Raw genomic sequence first — 25286 nt, 5'->3', positions numbered from 1 at the left:
AATCATTAAAATTGGTTGGCACAATTTTGAGTTATTCACCTATTTATCGCGCACATACATAATGCACATTTAAGACTTATATCGTTTTCATAGGGATACCATCATCGTAACAGGATAAAATTAAAATGGGGCCCCACGGGAAGCACTACCTTTCAAACAAAAAAAAATTATCAAAATCCAGTGAAAAAGTTATGAGGTAACAGACATATAAAAAAAAAATACAGACGAATTGATAACCTCCTCCTTTTTGAAGTCGGTTGAAAACAAACAATATTAACTTAAACGTAATAAGATAAACAAACCGAACAATAAGAAGTTTAGATTGTTTCTCCTTTGGTGTTATTATTTCATAAGGTGATTATAGTACAACCGTGTTGAATATGCTTGAACGTAATAGAAATTACTTGAAATATTGAACTACTAATTTATTTGTGTAGTCATTTTAAACGATATTCACCTATTTGCTTATTTGCATAATTTATTTTCTCAGTGATGATTAATCTGCATCGGTGAAAGTATCGCTCGCCAATTTGAACTTTTTTACGTGTGTAATGTAATTTTTATACCTTATTTATACCGTGAAACGTTTGAATTGTTTACTTGCAAAGTACGAAGGAATGTTCATTGAAATTTTATCTTATATCGTAAGTTAAAACTACAGCAGATTATGATTTAAATGTAATCGATTTTAAACGATAAAAAATAATGAGCAAATAAGCTGATAACAAAACCTAATTTTGATAAATAATTTAACTATTAAGAATGTTAATTTTTTTAAGTCGTTATGTGCATTGCTACTTCGCAGAACTACACCCGCGGGTGAGAGTGGCGAGCGCGGCGGCGGGGCTGACCCGCCTCCCCCTCAGCCGCCGCCGCGCCCCGCCTGCTAGCACACTCTTAACAAAGAGACATATAGTGTCACGGACTTTTTTTTTATTATTAAAAGAGGAATATATCTTTCATACACATTTTTTGAGTAACTTAAAACGTTTATGCTGCGCACGCATCGAAAGTCCATAAATGTGAATATTTTTCCCCGTTTTTGCAACATTTCTCACTGTCGCTGCGCTCCTATTGGTCGCAGCGTAATGTTATATAGCCTAAAGCCTTCCTCTATAAATGAACTATTCAACAAAAAAAGAATTTTTCAAATCGGACCAGTAGTTCCTGAGATTAGCGCGTTTAAACAAACAAACAAACAAACTCTTCCGCTTTATATATTAGTATAGATATCTTTGTCCGTTGTTGAAACCTACGTTTAAATTAATTTAACTTCATCTCTATCCTCAGGCGAGATAATCCTCTATCGTTGTTGTACTAAAAATACCGTAAGTTAAATTAAATATTTCAGTTATATATAATAAACTATTCTCTTATATTAATTGAGCAAAACACCTATATGTTTATTGAATTTGTAAAAACTTTTTTGTCTTTTGGCATTATAATGAACGATCTGAGACATATTTTTTTTATTAAATCCTAAATGTCCTTAAATACTAAATTAAAACAAAGCTGTAAGTATCATTGCATAACTTTATTTAATTTATTTATAATATTATAAACAACCACTTTATAATTTTAGCATAATTTTGCAATGCGAAAATAATTTCAAGGATTTAAATATCATAAATCCAACCAGCCATGGAAAAGATTAACGCATTGTTAAAAAAAAATAAATACATTGATTATTAATAATTACAACACTTATTAACAAAATATAACTTATCTATGTACGGTTAATTACTTGGCGGTATTTTCCATTTCATTTACTTAAAGAGAACTATAAGAGAATTAAAAAAAATATATTGACATATTTAAATTTATGTTACTTGTATTAATTTGTTATACAGTATATCGGGTGGGTGTAACTATGTGTAAGATGAATTAAATTACATGGACCTAAGACATAATACTTTAATTTATAATCATTTTAGTTATATGTTTTATATAATTCTTTTGTAATACAATAACAATAAAAGACGAAACAAAAATTTATTTATGGCGATTAATATTACTACAAATAATTACTTAACTAAATTATTATTGCTAAAGTTGTTTAAAAATGAATGTTTTGTTGAGACTAAGTGGAAGTAATTTCAAATGTTATTTTTAAAGGGAGATACTGTGGTGGGAAGTGGGCGTCCATTATTGCAGAATTACGTCCGCGATGTTTGCCTTTTTTCGCGAGTTTGGTCTTCGAACTGTTCTGGTTCACTTTGCTCCGTATCTTTCAGAGTAACATCTGGAAAGATTGAGAAACATACATTAAATATGTGCTCTTACTATAGTAATTATAATATAATATTAAAAATGATAAAGCATTTAAACAGTGACAATTTCACGAGAAGATTTTGTGAAAGTAAATTTTTATTTACGTCTAATTATATTATTATATATTTAGATTTGGTAGCTTATAACGAACACTTTTGAAACTTGTGTTTATTTTTGCTTAAAGAATTATATACCACATACGAAAAACATAGACTTATTTAACGTAGTTATACAAAAATATGTTACGTAAGAATAATTAACAAGATACAAAAAAAAATACTCATTGTAATAACCGCTCGGAATGTTAGTAAGAATTCTAACACGATTTCACAATTGACCCAAGCTAATTACTTCCAGTGTTTTTCTACCCTGCCAGAGATCTACGATATATTATACAATTATATATACAGCTATAGTTTCTATGTTTAAACTTAATTAAGATAATCCTTTCAACCACTTAACTCGGTAGTTCTTCACAGGAAATACCAATTTTTATTAAAATTTCGTAATTCCAATTTCAAATTCGAATAGATTTTTTAATTATTTAATGATAGTTAAATTTAAAAAAGAGTCTAATTATAAACATGCATTTTCTCTTTTTGAATAATTTCGTTATACCAAACTTCAATCGCTAACTTACTTAAACCAATTTTCCGTATTTATATTTATAGAATTTGCGTGGATAGTAAGGGAAGCAAACATTATAAGTGGAAGTTGTTTGGTAATTGACTTTGAAAGGCTTAAAGTGGAAGCGCCACAGATAATTGAAACATAATTGAAGATTAAAAAGTTTAAAAAAAAATTTGTCACTTTTATAATTTTAAACAGGTTATGTGTATATTTTTATCCTTTCCTCTATATTTTGTATTATATATCATTAACGTCTATATATTAAAAGTATAAAGTTTTCATTTCGTAGAGAACTAGTCTTCTAACTAGCTAAACTCACAAACCGTTGCTTTGTATACATTTCAAAATGAAAATATTTCAGTCATTAAGGTTCATAATTCATTTGTTAATAAATTTTAAGATTGAAATACGAACGTAATAATAATAAAATACAAACACCTAACATAACTATTAAAGTTTCGTTCGTACAAACAAACATAAACATAAACATTTTAAATAAAATCAATATAATGTAATAAAAATTATTTAAAGCTATGAAAATTTAATTCTTAGTGTAGTTAGTGTGCACGTGGGCCAAAATTGCTCCTCCACTTAGACTACAGAAGACTATATACGAGCACCAATGAAACTTAAGTGAAGCTTTTAATACACAAAGCTTACAATATTGATTGGCCTTTAGCTTTTAATAGGGCTTTCGTAGCAGAAGGTAATGGTTATTACCAAGATGCATACTTGGCACTTTCGTGATAATTTTCAAAATTTAGTTATTTATTTTTAATTTTAACTTAGCTAGATTGGGTAAGCGTTTTTTTTTTATGTTAGCTCAATCGATTGAAGTGCCGTTCTGGTTTGTAAATTCACTTGCAAGTTTTGATCCACTGATATTAACAAATGTAAATATATTTTTTAGCATTGGCTATACTGAGCTATTCTGAACACAACGCAAATATGATCATCAAATCCACATATTAAAAAATATACATATTATAATGTTATTAATTTTTTTACCTTAGAGTTATTTAAATACGTGATTTTTCTACTATAAAGGAATTTTGGTCATATCCTAGTAATTATTGTAATACTGTCAAGACCAAAGAATAGCGTTCTGAAATACCAAAGAAATAATTATACAGTCATATTTTACCGTCCTCCTCCCTCTTATATGCTCTTCCTAGTCTTGGACCAAACCACATCGCCGTGCTGTCTGTTTCTGCTTGAGGTTCGGAGAAAATCTGCCGCTTGACAAACGGGTTTCGTCGACCAAGCAGCATGTTTTCAAGTGGGGATAATTGGACCTCTGAACGAAGAGGATCGATTCTGCCGACTCGTGGGAAAGCGTATAGCTGTCGTTTTATTTGATCAGCATCTGTTTGTGTAATAACTATAATTTAGAGTGGTTATTTTTAGGCTTGTCTTAAATTTATGGATTTGTTTCTCAATAACGGCTTTACCTACAAATTATGTTGTTTAGGAATGATTAGTTAAGCAATGCTGCATCTTCTTTTTTCTAGCGTTACATCAATTGTGGCAAAAAGAGAGAAAGCTAGTATGGCTGAAAAAAATGTCCAATCGCTTTCAGACAGATTCTAGATTCTTCGGCAAAGAATTTACGAATGATATTTAATATAATTAAAAACTATATCACTATGCCAACTTATAATAAATATTAAATTTTTAACATGTAAGAAAATAGTACTTTAATTTGACCTTGAATTTGAAAATACTTACCTAACAAATCGTTGATCGGAACTTGCCAAGTGCGATGCGACGCACGACCCACCCTTGGAAAGGGATATAGGTTCAAGACGCCATCACGACGTAGCTTCGCACTGCTGTCTGCAAAATAAAAACAAATTAAACCTTACACATTCCTTAACCTAAAAAATAAAGCGCAGGTAACTTAGTACACGTGGTGGTTATAATAAATTTTGCGTCAGAAACGTTCCACTTCAGCGTTCTTTACATTCGTTGCATTCACCCTTGGAATATTCTCAAATCGAATCAAATCTATTTTATTCACAGTAAACTTTATTATGAAGCATTTTTGAGATACAGATAAATTTCTAAAATAATCTTTGTTTAAATTGTCTTTTTTAACTACGTTTTTTAGTAACGTTCCTGTTGTATCTCTATTAAGTGTATAAGAAAAGACGGTGAAAAAACTGACCCCAAGAATCTTGAATGCAGTACCGACAGCTTGTTACATCTTTTGATTGAATCTCGTTAATAGAAAATTTAAATATCGAACTAGTTAATCAACATAATCAAATTTCAAGAAATTTTGTGTACTATAAAAAAATTACATAATACATGAGTCGAGCCAAGGTCACTCCATGTAGGTTCAAATTTTAGACCAACAAACCGACAGTGACAATTATAATCACAAAATTCAAAATTAAAAACTATAAACTTTTCAACGTATTATTAATAAAAGCACATCTATTTTTATATGAATCTAAGAATACTCGCAAACAAATCGTGGAATATCGATACACTAGATAGTGTTGAATATAGATAGATAGATATCTATCTATATTTGTATATAGTTGAATATATATAGTTGAATATAGGTAGATAGATATCTATCTATATTCACAAAATCGCCAAAACAGCCCCTAATAGCAATGTGACTCCCAATTTACCTGTTGTTTTTATTTCCATACTACGAAACTTTTTATTTTCAATCATTCGTAAAGAAAAGTTTTATGATACCTTTGCCTGATATGATGTCTATTACAAAAAAAGAAAATCCGAAACTAGTAAAAGCAAACTATAACTATATTTATGTTCTGTGCATATTTATTTTATCTCTCAATGAGTTTGGTCTGTTAATTCCTTTAAATATATTTATTTATTTTTTTAAAGTAAGATTAGCATATTATTTAATACATTGTACCTACATGTAATACTTATTAAGTGAATCTTCATGCATGATACATACATGTTTAAAAATATATTATTATTATTATTAATTGGTTATTGGAAATAGCTAAAAACTTTTTTTTACCTATATAGTGGTAATTCCATTAATTAAATTTAATTTAAGCAAAACCGAAAGAAAGAGTTTCTAGTTTTTCTTTTAATAAAATTAAATAAATCGGATTATTTTTTTTTTAAATTATTTTAGGGCGACAGACGAGCAAATGAACTGTCTGGGTAAGTGGTTTACCTTAACACTAACTGTGATAAGTATACGACGACAAATATAACGACTTATTAATATGTGGTACCACTTTGATGTCATGACCCTAATGCATTTGATTGATCGCATCAATTATATCCAAAGCCAGTTCAGTCCAGTGCCAGTTCACACCCCCTCCAAAAAGGATTGTACAAAGCCAATATACAATATGGTATTAAACACACAATATTCGCTAAATGTAGCTATATTTAGTAAGTAGTATTGCATGACCTTTTTTTAAAAGAATTGCTGTTGAGCTTTAAGATTTATCTATAATTATTCTTTAATATGTAACATTAACTTCTAAGACTTAGGATATGTTGATTCATTTATAAAGTAGATGATTCATGAATAAATAAAAACTGCCTTTAAGCATGTTCTATGTTAATTAATTTTTAAACCAAATTTAATTTGCATTGGACATAATATATGTATCAAAAATACATGTACACAAACATTAGTAATAATTAATCACTTTTCATAATTTTTTTTTTTATCTGTTGACAAAATCAATACGAGCTGTTTAATGTTGCCGCTTTTAAAAATAATTTGACGTTAATTTATAACAAAAGTAATTGATATTAACAATATTAAAAATAAACATTTATTTATTAAACTTAGTTTCATCAATTAAAGATCAATTTAAATATATAACAGCGGTCTAAACTTATACAATATAATATACTACAGCGTAATAGTTTGATAACTACATAAACTTGATTCCATATTCCCGTGCGTCGGTCCATTGAACATTTCATTTATGAAAGTTCCAACAATTCTAATAAACTAAGTTTTAGTGTGAACGTAATCAATAATTAAATTTAGGAAACTTTATTCATTTCGTGATTCGTCTTTAAGTTTCTTGGAAGATACATTTCACAGATCAACTTAAGTTAATTGATAGTGTAGTTTTTTGTGTTATGTTCACGTGGGGCCTGTGACCTTCTGTTAAACATCTTATGGCGCGTCTTGTGGGCCAGGCAGACTCGGGTCATGTGTGACTCGTTACAGCAAACGGCATGACGCGCCTTATGCTATATTTACCGCTGCTCTATAATAAAATTCCGCAGACATTTTTAACCTTGCCGTTTCATAAATTTAAATCATTTGTAAAAATCACATTGGTAACCAATGCATATTATTCGATAGAAGATTATATAGATGATCAAAAAGCGTGGAGTTAATGCTTGTTGACTTCCAGGCAGGATATATAACATACATATATAACTGTAATTAACTAACATGACTGTATTTTTAGATGTTGAAAATGAGTGACTACTAAGTGAGTTTCTTTCTTGAATGGAAGCAGGAAAAAAAGATTAACAAACCTTAGATTTACGTATTTCATGCGATTTGCTAATATAACTCAGCTTTATTGTGCACTACTAAGAGTTTATGATTAATATATCTTTATTTATAATAGAAACTCTTAAACATGACTACTTATTTTCACTTTAATTTTACTTCTAAAATCCGATTATAGTTTCGTCGACGTTCAAAACGACATTTTTTCGCAAATTCATAGTTAATATCATAGATTAATCAAGCTCTCAATCAATGATATCACGTCAATTTGCTGTAAAGTGTTGTTTATTTGGCTTTTTTCCTGTTACGGTTGGAATAGTGTATAAGAAATTGTGCATGAATTCGCTGTGCCAAGAAACCTACATGTTAGTCCTGACATATATTTTAATAGGAATTATGTCTGAAATAAAATTCAGTCAAAGAATTCATTGTCAATATTTGTCAAACGGCACCTGATAAAAATAAATTGGAACATCGACGTGGGTAAGCCCACGGTGATACCTACACAATAAAAAACGAGATTTAAATCCCGTTGCTTCGCAGCGTTTCACTTTTTATCCATTATTACGCCCATATTAAAAACTAAATCATTAAAATTGTTATGACTAGAAGCCTAGAGACTATAGTAAGGGTTCAGTGGATGCATGATTCTTAATCGGAGACTGCCAGGATAGTCCTTTCATGCAGCTGGTCCACTTTCCCGCTATCAGATATTTTGAAGCGTAAAAAATCAAAATATTCATTCAAAAATACTTTTAAATCATCATGTTACAGTTAATTAAATAAAGCAACAACCGTTTCGGAAAGTAGATTCTACCGAGAAGAACCGGCAAGAAATTCAGTAGTTACTCTTTTCCACCATATAAAGCAACCGTATATGGGAATCGAAGATGACGCATGTTTTCATAGTGCAGTAGCAGTCGGTGATAACATTACTATTATTATTAAAGAAACACATCCTGACAAATCCTGCATGCCTCCTGGCTGAAGCTCTATCACAATCTTACTCACCCATACTTAATCGGCCTACAATCCGTTCAAAGTTTTAGAAGGGATTTGCTCAGTTAGTGTCCCACTGATGAACTATATCAGTTTTTTTATATATATTTATAATAATTAACCATTCATTTACTACAAAATACATTCGTGTTGTAGGAAAATTTTAATATTATCATAATGTTGGCACCGCTATAACTAACAGCCTCTTGCCTCATTTGTTTTTCTTAAATTTAAATAATCCTGCGCCTTAATTTTAAACACAAATAGCATTAATTCAAATCTTTGATAAGAGCCTTACTTTTGCATAAGATAAGATTTTTAATGTAATTAATTTGAACGAGTATATCAGATGCTAGTGTAGTATTAGTATTCGAATGACTAGATGAATGGATCATTTTATTATTGCTAACCAGCTTCTAGGCATGTTTTTTTGGTTTAGATTTTTTAGTTGACAGATTTTTTTATACTGGTCACTATCGTCAAAAGACATTGGCTCAGTACTATAAAACATTCTGTACTCAACAAATATGTCTCCATAACTAGAATCTGAGTAGTTTGCCCCTCCTGGTCGTAAATTGTAACGACACCAGTAGTCTCCTTTATATTAATACAAAGTATGATTATTAATTTTTGTATTTGTAAATTTTGAATATGGCAACTATTATATTACGTAATATACTACAGAACGATCTTATTGTCGTTTTTTATTTAGTTACAGAGACATATGTATCTTTAGCATTCATACATATATCCTACTTCCGATTCGTAGGTAGCAAGCTAATGGTACATTCTGAACTGCGTCTCTTAGTTATTCGTAAGTTAAGCGAATCATTTCTCATTCGTAATCCAATATAGTAAACCCCTATAGACATTATGCGCAGACGACCGCGTGTTGGTGTTTTTAAATTTATTGGAAACGCAGCTGATACTGGTTTAGATGTTGAAAATAATTATTGACAATATATTATTACAAAATAAAGATAATTTAAAGTACTTACGATATGAGCTGGCAACAATTGATGCTAGCAGTATTACCGAGAAACACAATCTGGCTACGGACTGCATTTTTCCTGTGGACAACAAATTATTTTAAAATAATAATCATCTACATATATCTATGTATATAACGACAATGGTCCATATGGTTCAATTTACAGAACAGTGTAACTTAAGCTTCTTAGGTACTGCGTAAAGACGCAGGCTTAACGATAGAAGTCAGAAGACATGTTTATCGACAAATAAGCGATAACTGGAAGGCTTACTGGCAAACATCCACCTCATAAGAATTGTTAATTTCGAAATACAGAAGTGTAATGCTTCCGACTTCCAAACTCCAAGCAGCTATTGATTTTTTTTTTTGACGAAAAGCAAAATAACTTTTACCGTACTGACTAAACATTTAGGAACAAAAGCTATTAACAACTTGTCACTTTATCGCCATAGAATCGAAAAGTAATCGTTACCGTTCAAACGTTATCTATCCTAACAATTTACACGTATGTAACATTACAATATACTACATTTGATCCCCAATTGCTTAAATATGAATCGATAACGAATTGTTTACACAAGATATATCCCAAATATCTAAACGATCAAGAGAAATGCCAAAGAAAATATAAACCGTCTTTTGTTTTCGTCGATCTAATGATACATTATTTTGGATATTTTATCAACATAACTTAACCTCACTTACAATGTATGAAAGGCGATTCTATTATAAGAGAAGAATCGTTATTTGAAATTGGAACAATCCATGAAACATTAGACGAGATTAAGTCTTGTTATGAAGTACACCTACAACAACTTAATGAACGTAATTAGTTAATAAGAATAGCTTTAAATAATTAATGAAAAACGTATATTATTATATTATATTAATACGTGGTACTGGACAAATGACGAAAATAAAATAAAAAATAAATAAATACGGAAGCAAGTTATCAGTCTGTGCTTATTAAAATTAAACCATTGAACCGATTTTAAAGTAATTATACATAAATGTAACCATGAGGAATGAGGACCATGTTGTGAGAAAGGTCTTGAGCATGGATGTGGATGGACATAGAGGTAGGGGACGACCAAAGAAACGATGGATGGATTGTGTGAAAGATGATATGGTTAGAAATAATGTTACATGTGAGATGACGTCCGACAGAGAAGTATGAAAGAAGAAGACATACTGCCATGACCCCAAGTAAAAATTGGGATGAGGGCAGGAGGATTTTTTGTACATAAATGTAACCAGAATTTGGATAAATAGATAGTCATATAAGTTACAAAGAGAATACGTGAACAGTTTTGTGTAGACCAGGTTACGAATATAGTGATTCTTTTAAAAACACTCACTCACTCGTTCACACTGGGAGATTTCTTTCGGCTCACTAGAGTCTCTTGTAGGCTACAATAAGTTGGTATTCGTTTTTTTTTTTTAGAGTATTATTGAATTAATTATAAATTATGTATCTATTAGTAATATAATAGCAGTGTAGACTAATTACGTCTGACCTAAAACCAGTAAACCAAACACATATTTTTTTTTTTATATAGTACAACTCTGTTAATATTTTTATTTTTATCTTTAAAGGTCTACAAAAAAAAATGACAATCACAAAAATACACATGATTACATTTTTCATGATGTAGACACGGCATGCGTTTAATATTAAGTACCAATTAGCGTCTAGTCCATGAGAGCAGTAGATTCCAAGCATACATATTTTTTTTGTTTAATTTGAGTTATTTAATCTATTGAAATATGTTTTTTTAAAACAATTTTTAATGAGGCTATAGAACGGTCGTCAAAAATTTCGTAATAATAACTAATACTATTGTAAGAGGAACACATACGGTATAAAGGCAAGTGGCTAAGAACATTTGTTCTAGAGGTAGGAAGACAAAAGGTCCTAGAGTTGGGCAGGCGACTGTTTGAACGAGGGATGGAAAATTTTATGCATTGCAAGATATCCTACGAGTCAGTAAGCCCATGAATTAGCTTGTAAAGAAAGATAATATCGTTCATTTTTCTTCTAGTATGAAGTGAGCTTGCTCTGTAAAAATTGAGCCTCTGTATGTATTTTTTAAGTTCGTGACATTTAGTATCAGTGTAAGTGAGGTGATATAAAAATCTCCTTTGAACACGTTCAAGTCTATTAATGTGAACCTGATAGTAAGGGCTCCATACTACACTACAATATTCCAGGATATTTCGAACTAAGGTATTGAATAAAAGAATAGCAACACTTGGCTGCTTAAATATTTTTAACTGTCTAGTAATTAATCCAGATAGTTTAGATGCTTTTTTATTATATGATCAACATGTAGCCTATAACTTAATGAACTATCAAGTATAATGCCAAGATCACGTATGGTCTTTACTTCGTGTATAGTTGAACTGCCATTAATATAAGATGTCACCGACTCAAAAATAATCAAAACATTTTGTAGGGTTGATGTACATTTGATTTATGTGGCACCAATCACAAATAGAGTTTATATCCGCTTGCAATATTAGCTTATCTAAATCACTTTTTATTAAACGATACATTTTTAAGTCATCAGCAAAAAAATTAAAATTTGATTTTATGTTAAAGCATAAATCAAAAATTAAAAAAAGTAAAGGTCCTAAGTGCGATCCTTGAGGTACTCCTATAGCTACCTCATTTTCTGCTGACTTGAAACCACGAATATTAAATAATTGTGAACGGTTTTCTAGATAAGACTCAATCCATTTCAATAAAGAACCATGAATTCCTATATGTTCAATTTTTTTCAATAATATCCTGTGGTTCACAACATCAAACGCTTTCCTGAAATCTGTGTATATCGAATGAACCTCTTCTTTCTTATCTAAGGCATCGGCAATTACAGATACATAAGACACTAAATTTGATGCTGTTGATTTACCAGCCAAAAATCCGTGCTGATTACAATCTATATATTTATGTGTGTGGCCTAATATTTCCCTATGCACAATGGACTCAAATATCTTACCACAATTTGAAAGTAAAGAAATAGGACGATAAGCAGTTACATCACCCACATCACCCCCTTTGTGGATTCGTATTATATGAGCTTTCTTCCACATGGATGGAAATATGCCCGTCTCCAGCGATCTATTATAAATAGTTGTTAAGGGCCTATACAAATTTTTTGCACATTTTTTTAAAAATAATGGAGGTAACTCATCGGTACCGGATGATTTATTCGTATTTAAAGACTGAAGACATCTCAAAACGTCGATTTCTGCTACGAACAATTTACTTAGCGACGTAACGTTGCCATATGGATTACTAAAATCTAGTGTTGGCAGTTCTGAACATGCATGACTTCAATTATATGTACTTTGAAAATGCTTGGAAAAAAGGTTAGCTATGGCTTGTCCACCCACTGCTTTTTCAATTCCTAGTGTCATTTGATTTGGAATTGAAGTACAGTTACTCATTTTACTTTTGAAAGCGCTCCAAAAATACCTCGGATTTTGACGTAAAGTATTAGGTGTGTTATTTATATAACTAGTATAACACTCCTTTATCAAAAAGTCACATCGTTCATGTAATATTATGTAACTAAGTTTATCCATTTCATTTTTGTAAGTTTTGTATCGGTTATGGTATTTCGCTTTTTCTCGGAGAGCTTTAATAAGAGATAAAGTGTACCATACAGGGAAGTTCTCATTCATGGGCAATCTAACTGGAGTGAATTCATGGATAATTGACATTAATTTAGAGTAAAATACTTCAACCATTTCATTAATATTCGAGCATCCATCCCATATGATTGTCCCATCTATAGCTTCTACGGTAGTATTCAGCGCCTTATAGTCACATTATGTGTATTGTGTCTTTACAACCTCGTCAAGTTCTGTACGCATTTCAGTAAATTTTGTACCAAGTTCTTAGATATCTTTTCGGAAGTTAATTAACGTTGAGTCGAATTTACTTAAACATGAATGTTGCTCTTTGAATTTGTCATTCATCTCATTTCTTAAGCCACGAATTTCGTCAAGAATCTTGTCCTGAATAGAATTCGGAGTACAAGCATCTGGTGATTTATTAGAGCCAATAGGAGACTTTTCTTCGTTATATGTTTTAAATTACTGTTTTCCGTAATTATAGAGTGCTTATCGCACTCCGGACATACCCACTTAGATCGTGATATCGACGTAGATTCATTATATTTCACACATTCCTGATGATAATTATTGGGGCAATTTGTAGACGAACACCTGATACGTTTCTGAGTTACCAGAATACTCGCGGTACATATTGAGATCAAAACCATCTTCGGAGGTGTAACAAAAGAGGTATTAAAAATTATAGTAAAAATAAAAATATAATTTCTTGGATTTGAACCCAGCGCGTTATAGTTTCAATTGAGTAGATGACATCGTTCGGCCAACGTTGTGTTTCTAATTGACGTGAAATTACTGTACCATTCTTTGTCCTTCAATGTATGTTGATTTTTATCTACAATTTGTTTTATTTTTGTAAGTTGCACGTAGGTAATCACTTAATAGTAAAACTAGTGCCTACCGGCATTCACTTTATAACTAGATGTATTTTAAGTTTTTAACACATAACACTTAAGTTTTTTTAAAAAATATTTTAGCACTATGTGTAGACTGACCATAAGTTTTTTACTTAACACGAAATTTTTACGAAAAAATATTTAATTTTATTGACGAGTGAGTACAGTACGCTGCTGTCTAAGACGCGACCAACATAAATATCAAATTGTATATGTTAAAAACCAAAAACTTTTGATACAATTTAAAGGGCTGTTCCCACTATCGACGTTTTTGCTTTTATTGAGTCCCGTGGAAGTCGTGATAAATGTAAGACCTGATGGATTTACATTCCCTAGGAATGAGAACGGGCACTAGTGTGGGTTTCTATATGCGTTGACACGATGGGCTCGTTTCATTTTTTGCCCAGAGAATTTCGGAATTCAACGGGGATCATAATATGTTCTGTAACTATTTTGAATAATACTATATACCTACATTTTTGGATGCACGTGTGACAAAATTTGATCCAACTGCATGTGTTTTAACACCAAACACGAAAAGGAATTTAAACTGTGTTTTGAACCCGCAAACTTTACTTAAAATTCGTTCGAACCACTGGGCCATGTCATCTCAAAAAGATCATAGCGGGATTTAATTGTATACCGCTGTTAGTTTATGAATTACTTGACAATCTCGTTCCGGCAAACAATCTGGATGAAAAATAAAATACGTAAAAAATTACTCGCTAAATTAACTTAGCCAGGAATATTTCTTTGAATTGTAACGGGACATAATAGTAACTTTTATTTAAACGTCAAAGATTGTGTAACATCAGATTATTTTAGTTTTAAAGAAGGAATATTTTTACAATTTCTCGTTTAACTTAATCTAAAGTACGCGTGTACTAAATTTGGTGCTAAATTTTAAGCCACTGCCAAACTGTGTCCAAAATTTTGGACACATGTTGGTATTTGTTTGCAAATTAATATTCTCTATTTTTCTAATCGGCTTGTTGTTAAAAACATTTTCTATAATTTCCCGCGTAAAAGTTCATCATATTTCATAGGATATAACAATTTCCAGGTTTAAATTGTTGATATAGATAGCCCTTATAATAGTAGGTTGTAACTGCATAACGGCCATTATCAAAAGACATATATATTTTTTTATATTTGTACCTATAAGGACCAACGTAAATTCTTGAAAAACAGGTTTAAATAAGGGTTCAAAATGAAGGCTGTTTAATATATTTAGTTATATAAAATATATAATTAGCTTGACTGACTATATATTATAAATATTTAAGGAGTGATATACTTTTATAATCATTTGGTGCAATTAAATATGTCATTTTTGTTTTTGATTTACCACTACCCATAGATATTAGCGCCTTATTAAGTTGTAACTGTCTTTAAATAACCTATACGCCACCAACCTTGCGAACTGGTGTGTTATGTCACTTGTTCCTGTAGTTACACTGGCTCACTCAACCTTCATACCGAAACACAACAATACTTAGTATTGCTGTTTGGCGGTAGAATATATGATGGGTGGGTGGTACCTACCCAGACGGGCTTGCATAAAACCCTACCACCAAGTTAAGTGTAAAATAGTTGATTTTTAAATTTAGGCTTAAGAGGATTCCTATGTCATTATTTTGATAATTTTTTTGTCATTTGTTTACCATTGGAATATCTTTGTGTAAATTAATTTAAGATATTACTTTTGATTACACTTTTGATTGTATTAATTGGAGCGCGTAAGATATAGATATTTAACGATGGGACCTCGTCATATAAACTTATGTACTAACTCGCTCACTCAAATGTTACATTTAAAAACATCCCTAACATTTTACTTAAATCGTTATAAATAAAAATAAAAAATACGTATGATAATTAATATATTTATATATTTTTAGCCGATTCCAAAAAGAAGGATGCTAATAACTCGACACAGATTTTTTTTTAAATTATGGAACAATCAATTGTTTAAGAGTCAGTAAAAGCTTTCAACTATACAATAACAATTTATTAATACTGTTGTCAAAATAAAATTTGATTAATTCCATTTTCAAAATTAAAATTAAGATGTATTTTTGTGTAAAATCTACATGCAAAAATTATTTAGCTTATTTTGGTCTTTTAAATTCTATAGTTATTTTTGAATATTTTTTTTTTTATTTTCTTTTTGTTTTTTAAATAATACGAATATTAGACAAAAATAAATACCGTTTATGTGTGCTAACACAATTGCTATTATTTTATAAGACCTTATAATAACCTTAAGATATTTTCATAGATTTTTACTAACAATTTTGTTTAATAAACTTGAATTTGCTTTTTTATTTTTTTTTAACTAAAATATATCGATGAAGGATATATATACATATATATAAAAAAGTGTAACGTGTAAGTTTTACTCACCTCAACGTCCACCACCTGTTGCCTGAATGCTGAATAGCGCTTTGAAACCCAGTTTATATAGAACGCGACGCCCGCGCGAAAGCGTTTCCCAAACTTCCTTACGTAACTTTCTTATGATTGGTTAAGATACATACAACATCGTAAAAGTAATTTAGCGTCCGTTTTAATTTACTTTATATTTTGAGTTATAAATATCATTCTTAAAATTCTTAGGTAGGTTAAGAAACTTGGCTTGTTTTCTTTAATATTATATCCGATTACCTTCGTAAGTTTGTGACATCAATTCGCTTTAACAGCTCTTCATAAAATAATAAACACATATAGTTAATGATAATAATTATATGAACTCTGATATCTTATTTATGATAATGTATTATAATTCTGATTGTAATATGTCCTTGTGGCTGATTTTCTGCAGTGACCATTCTCAAATGAGACTAGTCAACAGTATAAGTATAGGTAAATACAATCGTAATTTCTAATTTTTCAAACCCCGTAGATAAAACAACTATCAATAGAAAGACCTAAAACATAAAAAAAATCTAATTGAATGTTCAGTTATTCAAGTTAAGAGTCATCAAACTCACTTTTTAAATAAATATTTTTTATCAAAGTATAAAAATTCTTGAAATCAATTTTGGTTATTAATTGTTTACAGTTTGAGCATCACTGTTCCATGCGGTGAGGAATCACGTCGCAGTGCTTACAGATAATTCATTTACATCCCGGGGTAACTATTTCCAGGACCTGACCGACGATGGCCCATCTCTTAACACAATATCTGTCGAATATGAATTGTATAGCTATGGCTATTTAACTAAACTCGAAGCAGGCAATTTATATTTAACAATAAATTTAATTCTATTTTTAATTTAAAAATAAATATATACATTATTAAGAATTACTATTTCCTCTCTTCAACTAGGCTAGGCTAGTTTTTCCTAGGATCAATAGAAATCAGAATCGAAATCGTATCCTTGCTTATACATAATTAGGTACATAATATCATTTTGAATTATTATGTTACATAATAAAATTGATTCATCAAGTGACATGTGGTCACCATTGTCGCTGTACAACCTATTAACCATTCCTTACATCGCATTGCGTAACATCTTGTATGTGATACTAACATCACTGTTTTTTTCAGTGACAACATCTGATGATACATATCCAGACGGCCTTCCATAAAGTCCTACCACCAAGTACCATCAAGTTATGAATATAGATTCTAATGAGGATTATTGACAAGAAAATCAATAATTACTTTCTTTATTCATTAAAACATATGTACATGTTCTATCTACATAACCATTCCGGTTCAAAGATTAACTTTTAGGAATATTTTTTTGCTATCTATGGAAAAATTAAAATGAATATTTTCCTTGTACTGTATTTAGACAACCAAAACATGTATTTTTAATTTCCCCATTTTCAAACTTCATTCTTTATTGCGATTATATTATTTCTTTATCCGTTACGATTGTTACTACACTGGCTTACCGTTGGCATCGTATCGCATTGAGATGTCCACGTAATGTTAAGTACCTAACAAGTTAAACAAATTGCAATAATACCACTAGTATTATTGCAATTTGTTTAACACGTAACGGAATGTGATTTTTTCACTGCCAATGTCCAATGTCTTACTCGCATAAGTAGTAAATTAAAATGAAACAAAGCTGTTGAATATTAACTGCGCCAAGGTATAAGGGGTACCTCGTCAAGCTTTCGGATAAATTCTTATGGGAATAAGTGTATTAATATGATCCATTAGAGAGATTGTGTCTGCTTTAATTTAATTACCTAATTGTTTATACACTTTTATAAATGTATAAAATAAGAGTTTTATTTTACACTAGATGAAAATAATATAGTTATTTTAATATATATTTTTTTTGTATTAAACTGTCCGATAGTTCCTACGCCATATTTTATAAATTTCAGAAACCTTTACGCGAGAGCTGTCACTGGCGCCCAACGTGGGGCAGTGTAACGGGAAAGATAAAAATACAAATAATTTGAAAATAAAAGGTTTCGAAATTTAAAAAAAAAGTGTTAAACATTTGATGAACAAAGTAGGTTAATAAAATAAAGATGTGTTAAGGTACTACTACGTAAAGTGGCTGATCATACTCGTACATACCTATTTTTACTTTGCAAAAATGTGCAGCTATGCAGAGATACTCTGCTAACTCAATTCTGGTTGGAGCAGTTCAGCTGTCGATTGAGTTCGATAGGAAAAGAAACAAGCAGTAATTTTTCGTCATATAATTTGACAATGAAGGAACCATGACCTACCAAATATTCCATCGTGCCAAGACCAAGATTCTAATGAAACCTTATATGAACACAAACTTGTTACTCCTGTTACTCGACTGCATAGAGTCAGTAAATATTTTGTGGGGGAATGTATACGGTTCTACAACAGGATCCCAGAAAGTATTCGAAATGTCTCTGTTGCTAAATTAAAAAAAAAATGTTAAGGAACGCTTGTGGGCGAAAGGTTATTATACAATTAGTGAGTTTATGATTGACACACACCTTGGGAATGAAACGAACGCTATTGCTTTTCATATTTAATATATGAAAATAATAAAATTAACAAAAACAAAAAGACCCGCTGAGTCTCTTTCGTCGAGTCTGAGTCTCTTTTCAGATCAGGGTATTTTCTTTTCCGAACCGGTGGTGGTGTTAAATTTGACAATCAATAAGTAAGTGTAACGCCTCTATATTGAAAAAAGGAATTTGAGTTTGACTTTGACTTTATACTAGCTGAACTTCGCTTCGCTGACGTGGAAAGTATATCAAGAAAATGCTTCCTAAACTTGTATACAGCCCCTTATCCCCAACATTACTGAAAAAATGTCCTATGTGAGCAAATTTCACGATAATCGATTCCTTGGTATAACCGTAAAAGCGTAATAGACAGACATATTTAGTTTCACATTTTTAATATTAATAAACATATTGTACAAAAGCTAACAATAATGAAACTTTATGTTAAAATCATTCTATTCAATCCATCTTAAGGGTGTACAGGAAATAGTGAGAGGTAAAGATAAAAAAATTCAATACGTTTATATAATTATTATTGAATATATTATGTTAACTTGATTTTCTATAAAGAATACTGATAACAGTATACTTTAATCCAGTATTGTGTATTTTTTCCACGATATTGACCATCATGAATTTATTCTTAAGTAAATAGTAAGATATAGTTTGTTTATTTTTTTTATGTAGCACAAAAACTGTCTCCATTAATTTCAATTAATAACAGAACAGGGTTTCTGTTTCATAAATATACGTCGAATGAAACTGATCCCACGTTTATGTTTTCTTTGTTCGTGATATGAAAACAAAAAAATAGACGACTAATGTACAGCGATTGACAGTACAGTACGACGCCGTCCAGAAGTATTGTAATTTTCGAATCTAGGTATTTTTAAAACATTATCAAGACAAACTTTACAAATAACATTTTGAAAACTTATAGACAAATAGCTGATAAAGCGGTTTTACCCGCGTGAAAATTATTATTGAAAGTGAAATTTATTATTTTGGTCGCATTTTTGATCAACATTATTTAAGTTACCAATTAGTGAAATCATAATGAGTTTTATATTCCTTATTTGAGAAATGATTGATTCAACATACAAACTTCCGTCCTCCTTTTCACACCCTTAAGGAATGATTTTCGTAATAAACTATGACCGTCTCCGAACTCAATCTATCAAATCTCATTTAAATCCTTTCATTGGTTCAAGCGTGAAAAGGAAACATACAAGACAACAGACAGACAACACATACATTCGTATTTTTTATATTAGTAAGGATTCACCGACATCTCTATTCCAGCTCTATTCTCCAGACAACGTACTAAAGTAAATGTATTATACATTTACTTTAGTTTTATTTTATTATTATAATTTTATGATAAAAAATGTTGGTTTAAGTAATTTAATGAATTTTATTTAAATACGTAGGGTCGATCTCGCTATACAGTTAGTATTACTGGGCATATAATAACTTAAATAGTTTAGTGATGGATACCGATTTTTAGACATTTTAAATCGACTTTCCGAAGACCGTAATCGATATTTGCGAAAACGAATACCGCGAAACATCATTCGCTTACATTGCCCTTGAATTTGGAGTCAATGTACTGTGTGAAAACAAGAAAAATTGGTTTCGTGCCTGATGTAATTACTCTTTGGTGATTTTTTTTTAATAATATAAAATATAATATTAAGCAATTTAATATAATGAGTAACCATTATTTCTATTTTAACTAAAATTAAAAACAAATAATTGTGATATGTCTTCATGATTTTTCGCTAAATAAATCGCATTATATTTGCGGTTTCGAAGGACAATAATGGCATCACATCACTGTCACAGTTCACTACAGTTGTGCTTGTACGCTTTGTTTGAATATAGTATAATTAATTTATCCCGTGGGCGACAGGAAACTGAATTAGCTGGCATTTCCGTTTTCAGTTAACTTAGAAGGGGTGTTAGATGTAACCAGTGCGGTCCTTACTAACGGTTTCATTTAACAAAAACAAATAATAATAAAATATAATCAGTTTAAGTGAAAGAAGAGATATATTTTTGTCCTTATCTTACTTTACCGGCATTGCCTATATCCTTAAGGTAAAAACCCTTAGTAACGGTACACCTCTTAGGTGGGGAATTTCCAAAAATCTTTTGAGTACTTTTTTTAACTCATTAACATCTGTTTTAGAATATTTAAGCCTGATCGATATATCGATACCATAGTTCTCAGATCAGAAATGTCGAATTTAAATACAAGCTTTCATCTCATATTGTACTCCTTAGAAGTTTAATTTTGAACAATGTTTTCTTAGTGACACAGTAACAGCCTGTAAATTTCCCATTGCTGGCCTAAGGTCTCCTCTAACTTTGAGGAAAAGGTTGGGAGCTTATTCCACCACGCTGCACCAATGCGAGTTGGTGGATACAAATGAGACAGAATTTTATTTAAATTAGACACATACAGGTTTCTTCACGATGTTTTTCTTCACAGCCGAGCACGAGATGAATTATAAACACAAATTAAGCACATGAAAATACAGTGGTGCTTGAACGCGTAATCATCGGTTAAGATGCACGCGTTCTAACCACTGGGCTATCTCGGCTCTAGTGACCTACGTTAAAGTAAAATTAGGAAGTAGAATCACAATCCAGGTCTATCTTTAATATACAGCAAAACATTAAAAAAAACGTAAATGTAATAAAAATACTTGTGGGTTTTTTTATTATTTCTTGTGGTTTTAAAATATTAATAATGTTATCTGTATGTTATATATGATTATTGCAATACATATTTTTATTTATATTAAAGACATTTTTTTATTAATTTATATAAGCGGACTGGCGAATTGGCTACCTAGCAGTAAATAGTGGTGACCATTATCACCTATAGATATTTACTTTACAACCTATTTTTTATTTACTTTACAACATCCACGGGCTCACAGTTGCCCGTGCCTTTTTTTACATTTTATTTTTATAAATTGTGGCGTTATTTTATATTTTTACTGAACATCAGCAAATCTTCGCTGGACTTCGACCTTGTCGTCTTCTTGGAAGACGTGGCCCATACTGACATTTTTTTTTTCAATTTAAAATAATATATAAATAGTCCATAATAAATAATATATGATAATATATAATATATAAAAATACTGTATATGGTGATTTTTTTTTTTTTTTTAATCCTGTTTACTACAATCCAGCGGGCCCTGCTCCGTGCTCGATCAGAGAGAGCACAGCCTCGGCGACTCTGATGTCGCGTTTATGTATAGATGTTTTAAGGCTGTGCTCTAGGATGGTCTTTTCTGAAAGACATGAGTACTGTAAGAAGTATGAACCATCCCTTACTTACGTAAATACGCTACTAATTTAAGGAAGATATTATGTCCTGTGTGTATGCTGGCTCAGTCATCCTCCAAACCGGAACACGACAATATTACGAATTTGGCGGTAAAATTTGTTAAGTCCTACCACGAAGGAAATCGATTAACGAGTTATTATTAGATTATTTATTTATTAATCGGTTCCTTTTTTTAAATATATTCAATCGAGTTTACGAACAATAGTAAGATCTCGTTTCTATGTATAAGCGTTGCATCGCTTTGTGGACGATACGATAACTTATTTACAAACATCTATCATATGAAATGTGCACTCAATATATACATACATATAAAAAAAATTGTTGATCTGTTCATTCATGACCTTTAGTGTTGTTTTATTTATTTAAAAATTAAAACTTTTGAAGTATTTTATGGAATCAATATATTACTTTCGTAGAGGATTCATCTCAAATACTCAATGACTTGATAATTGTGTTCTTAATTTACTATGACTATGCTTAGTAAATAATTTTGGCTTTCAATTCAATTTAAAACAATTACAGATTTAAATTGATCACAAGAAAACATTTCCCAGTGCATGGGACACGAGGATTTGAACCGAATACCATATTCTTGTTTGTGCTCATCGAACCTGCGACCTTCACTAGATGACCGACAGCTGGGCTATTGCCGCTTAAATTACTGATGTCCATGTGGTGCGATGCCACAATCTATGTCACATTGACCCCGTCTTATTATAAGGGAAATACGTTAAGGGTAGAAGTCGGGGCTGAAAAAGCTTTAAACGGCAAGCTGGCCGTTTTCAGTTGAAATGCTTGGATCTTTGAATTATATTTGATTTTTTTTTTTACAGAAGATATGTTTCATATGAATGTTAAGAAGACACATTATTTTGTATAATAATATTTTTTTTATTTTTACATAATAATAAACATAATCAGCCTGTAAATTTCCCACTGCTGGGCTAAGGCCTCCTCTCCCGTTGAGGAGAAGGTATGGAGCATATTCCACCACGCTGCTCCAATGCGGATTGGTAGAATACACATGTGGCAGAATTTCGTTGAAATTAGACACATGCAGGTTTCCTCACGATGTTTTCCTTCACCGCCGAGCACGAGATGAATTATAAACAAATTAAGCACATGTAAATTCAGTGGTGCCTGCCTGGGCTTGAACCCGAAATCATCGGTTAAGATGCACGCGTTCTAACCACTGGGCCATCTCGGCTCTTTTTATTTTTATTCATATTCAAATGTGAACAGATAATTATATTATTAAGAGAATAAGGAACTTGTCGACAGCGTATTCATAGATTTTTATTTTTTTGTTTAATAATTTATCATTAGAGCGGTCTTGATTTTTAACAGCTAGAACTCGAGCTTCGTCCAAGCTTCCACATACTATTTTCGAGGCTGATCAGCACTACGACCTCACAGAACCGGCATATTATGACGAGTGAAGACCATTCCGGAAATAGAAATTAAAAATTATTAAGTTATTTTCAATTTGTAACTTTACCTTTTTTATACTTCCTTATTTAAACAAATTTTCTTACTTTAATAAGTTATATATTATAAAAAAAAAGTTAATACTTATAAAAAATTGATATCATTAATGTTAAAAATAAATTGCCCTCCTCGCGTTTCCCTCCGACAAGAAAGATTGCGTAGTGTTGTGTAAATATTTCAATATATCAAATTATGTTTTACGTAAGACGCTCATGTTAAAATATTGACTATTCTCACGTATCCTTGATATATTGCAAATATTCCCAAAATTCTGTTTGTATGTCTGATAACAATCGCCCATAATAAAATTTCTTACATTGAAAATATTTGTTCAATCTTTTCCTTATTAGGTTAAATGTTTAGATATTATATCACTAATCATCATCTAAATATATCACTAATGAAATAAGAAGGATTGTCATTTATATTTTATTTATATAGAAAGTAGACAACTGTTATTCATTAATTATATCTAATACAAACAGTTTTACTGAAAAGTAAAGGGAAGGGAAACTTGTGGGAAGTATAAGGGTCAGTGTAACTACTGGCACAAAGGACATAACATCTTAGTTCCCAAGGTTGGTGGCGCATAGGTGATGTAAGGAATGGTTAATATATTTTACAGTGCCATTGTCTATGGGCGGTGGTGATCACTTACCATCAGGTGGCTCATATGCTCATCCACCAATCTATGCCATAAAAATACAAAATAGTATAATGTAACATTTGTATATTATTATTACAATCAGCTCTCATTCGTCCACTGCTGGACATCATTGGGTTCAATCATTGGAGAGATCAAACCTGAACCCAACCTTCGTCTCTTATCTTCCAAACGCCACCAGCCATTTTGCTTATGTCGTCATCCTATCTAGCCTGATACTTTTTCTCACCAGGGAAAACGTCTGTCACCCTTCGCCTTCGGAACTGGTAATAATCGAACTGGTTTTATGGTGGTTACTTTAATGATATATCTGATTAACTTATTACTAATGAGATCTTTAAAAAAATGTTCAAGCCTAATCCGTTCTATAGCTCACTGTTGTGTTAAGTGTTCTTGTATTGGTGTCCTAAGTTGTTGCAACTAAGTGCAACCAGGTCACCATGTTATTTCTGTTAGGTTGTAAGGTTTTTGTTGGTCCGCGTCATAACTCTGTCATTACGACATAAGCGTACTATACAAAATGTTGTCTTAAACATTATGGAATGGGGGGTAAAATATTCAACGTGATTTTACAAATGCTACACAAAAAATAGTTGAAAGCATTCAGAAATATGTAGAATTCGTAGAAGTATCTCGTTTTGTGTATTATGAAATATAACAGATTTTTATGTCTAGCCTTTATATTTCGGTGAAAATGTAAATCTTACATCGTAATGAATAATTTATATTGTGTCTTGTAAATTGAGAATGAGTGCCGAGATCGTCCGTGCGTGGTCATATTAAATGGATCAAGATTATTTATTTTTATTTGCCTATATTTGCGAGTGCGAACATTTATTATTAGTAAAGGGACTGGCGATTTATAAGATTTTTTAAAATTTTCTTAA

The 25286-nt window shown here is 30.9% G+C and overlaps 1 protein-coding gene across 1 annotated transcript; it reads right to left on the bottom strand.

Annotated features, from left to right (window-relative positions):
• Positions 1 to 1900: 1900 nt before the first annotated feature.
• Positions 1901 to 16343, bottom strand: LOC113397654 (CAPA peptides). The gene is made up of 5 exons (XM_026636076.2): positions 16322 to 16343; positions 9385 to 9456; positions 4630 to 4737; positions 4046 to 4267; positions 1901 to 2242 (listed from the first exon to the last, which is right to left on the bottom strand). Exons 2-5 carry the CDS (start codon positions 9449 to 9451, stop codon positions 2157 to 2159), a joined length of 483 nt encoding a protein of 160 aa, XP_026491861.1. The 5' UTR covers positions 9452 to 9456; positions 16322 to 16343; the 3' UTR covers positions 1901 to 2156.
• Positions 16344 to 25286: the final 8943 nt, after the last annotated feature.

The sequence above is a fragment of the Vanessa tameamea genome, chromosome 22, assembly GCF_037043105.1.
Source record: "Vanessa tameamea isolate UH-Manoa-2023 chromosome 22, ilVanTame1 primary haplotype, whole genome shotgun sequence".
NCBI classification, from domain to species: domain Eukaryota; kingdom Metazoa; phylum Arthropoda; class Insecta; order Lepidoptera; family Nymphalidae; genus Vanessa; species Vanessa tameamea.
This window is presented reverse-complemented; position numbering and strand designations above follow the sequence as displayed.

Bases quoted from the DNA above. Each gene is read 5' to 3' on its own strand.
- LOC113397654 (XM_026636076.2), bottom strand. From the start codon at position 9,451: ATGCAGTCCGTAGCCAGATTGTGTTTCTCGGTAATACTGCTAGCATCA. The intron at 4,738-9,384 runs GTAAGTACTTTA...TTTATTTTGCAG, and splicing joins AATTGTTGCCAGCTCATATC to ACAGCAGTGCGAAGCTACGT. The intron at 2,243-4,045 runs GTAAAATATGAC...CAATCTTTCCAG, and splicing joins ATATAAGAGGGAGGAGGACG to ATGTTACTCTGAAAGATACG.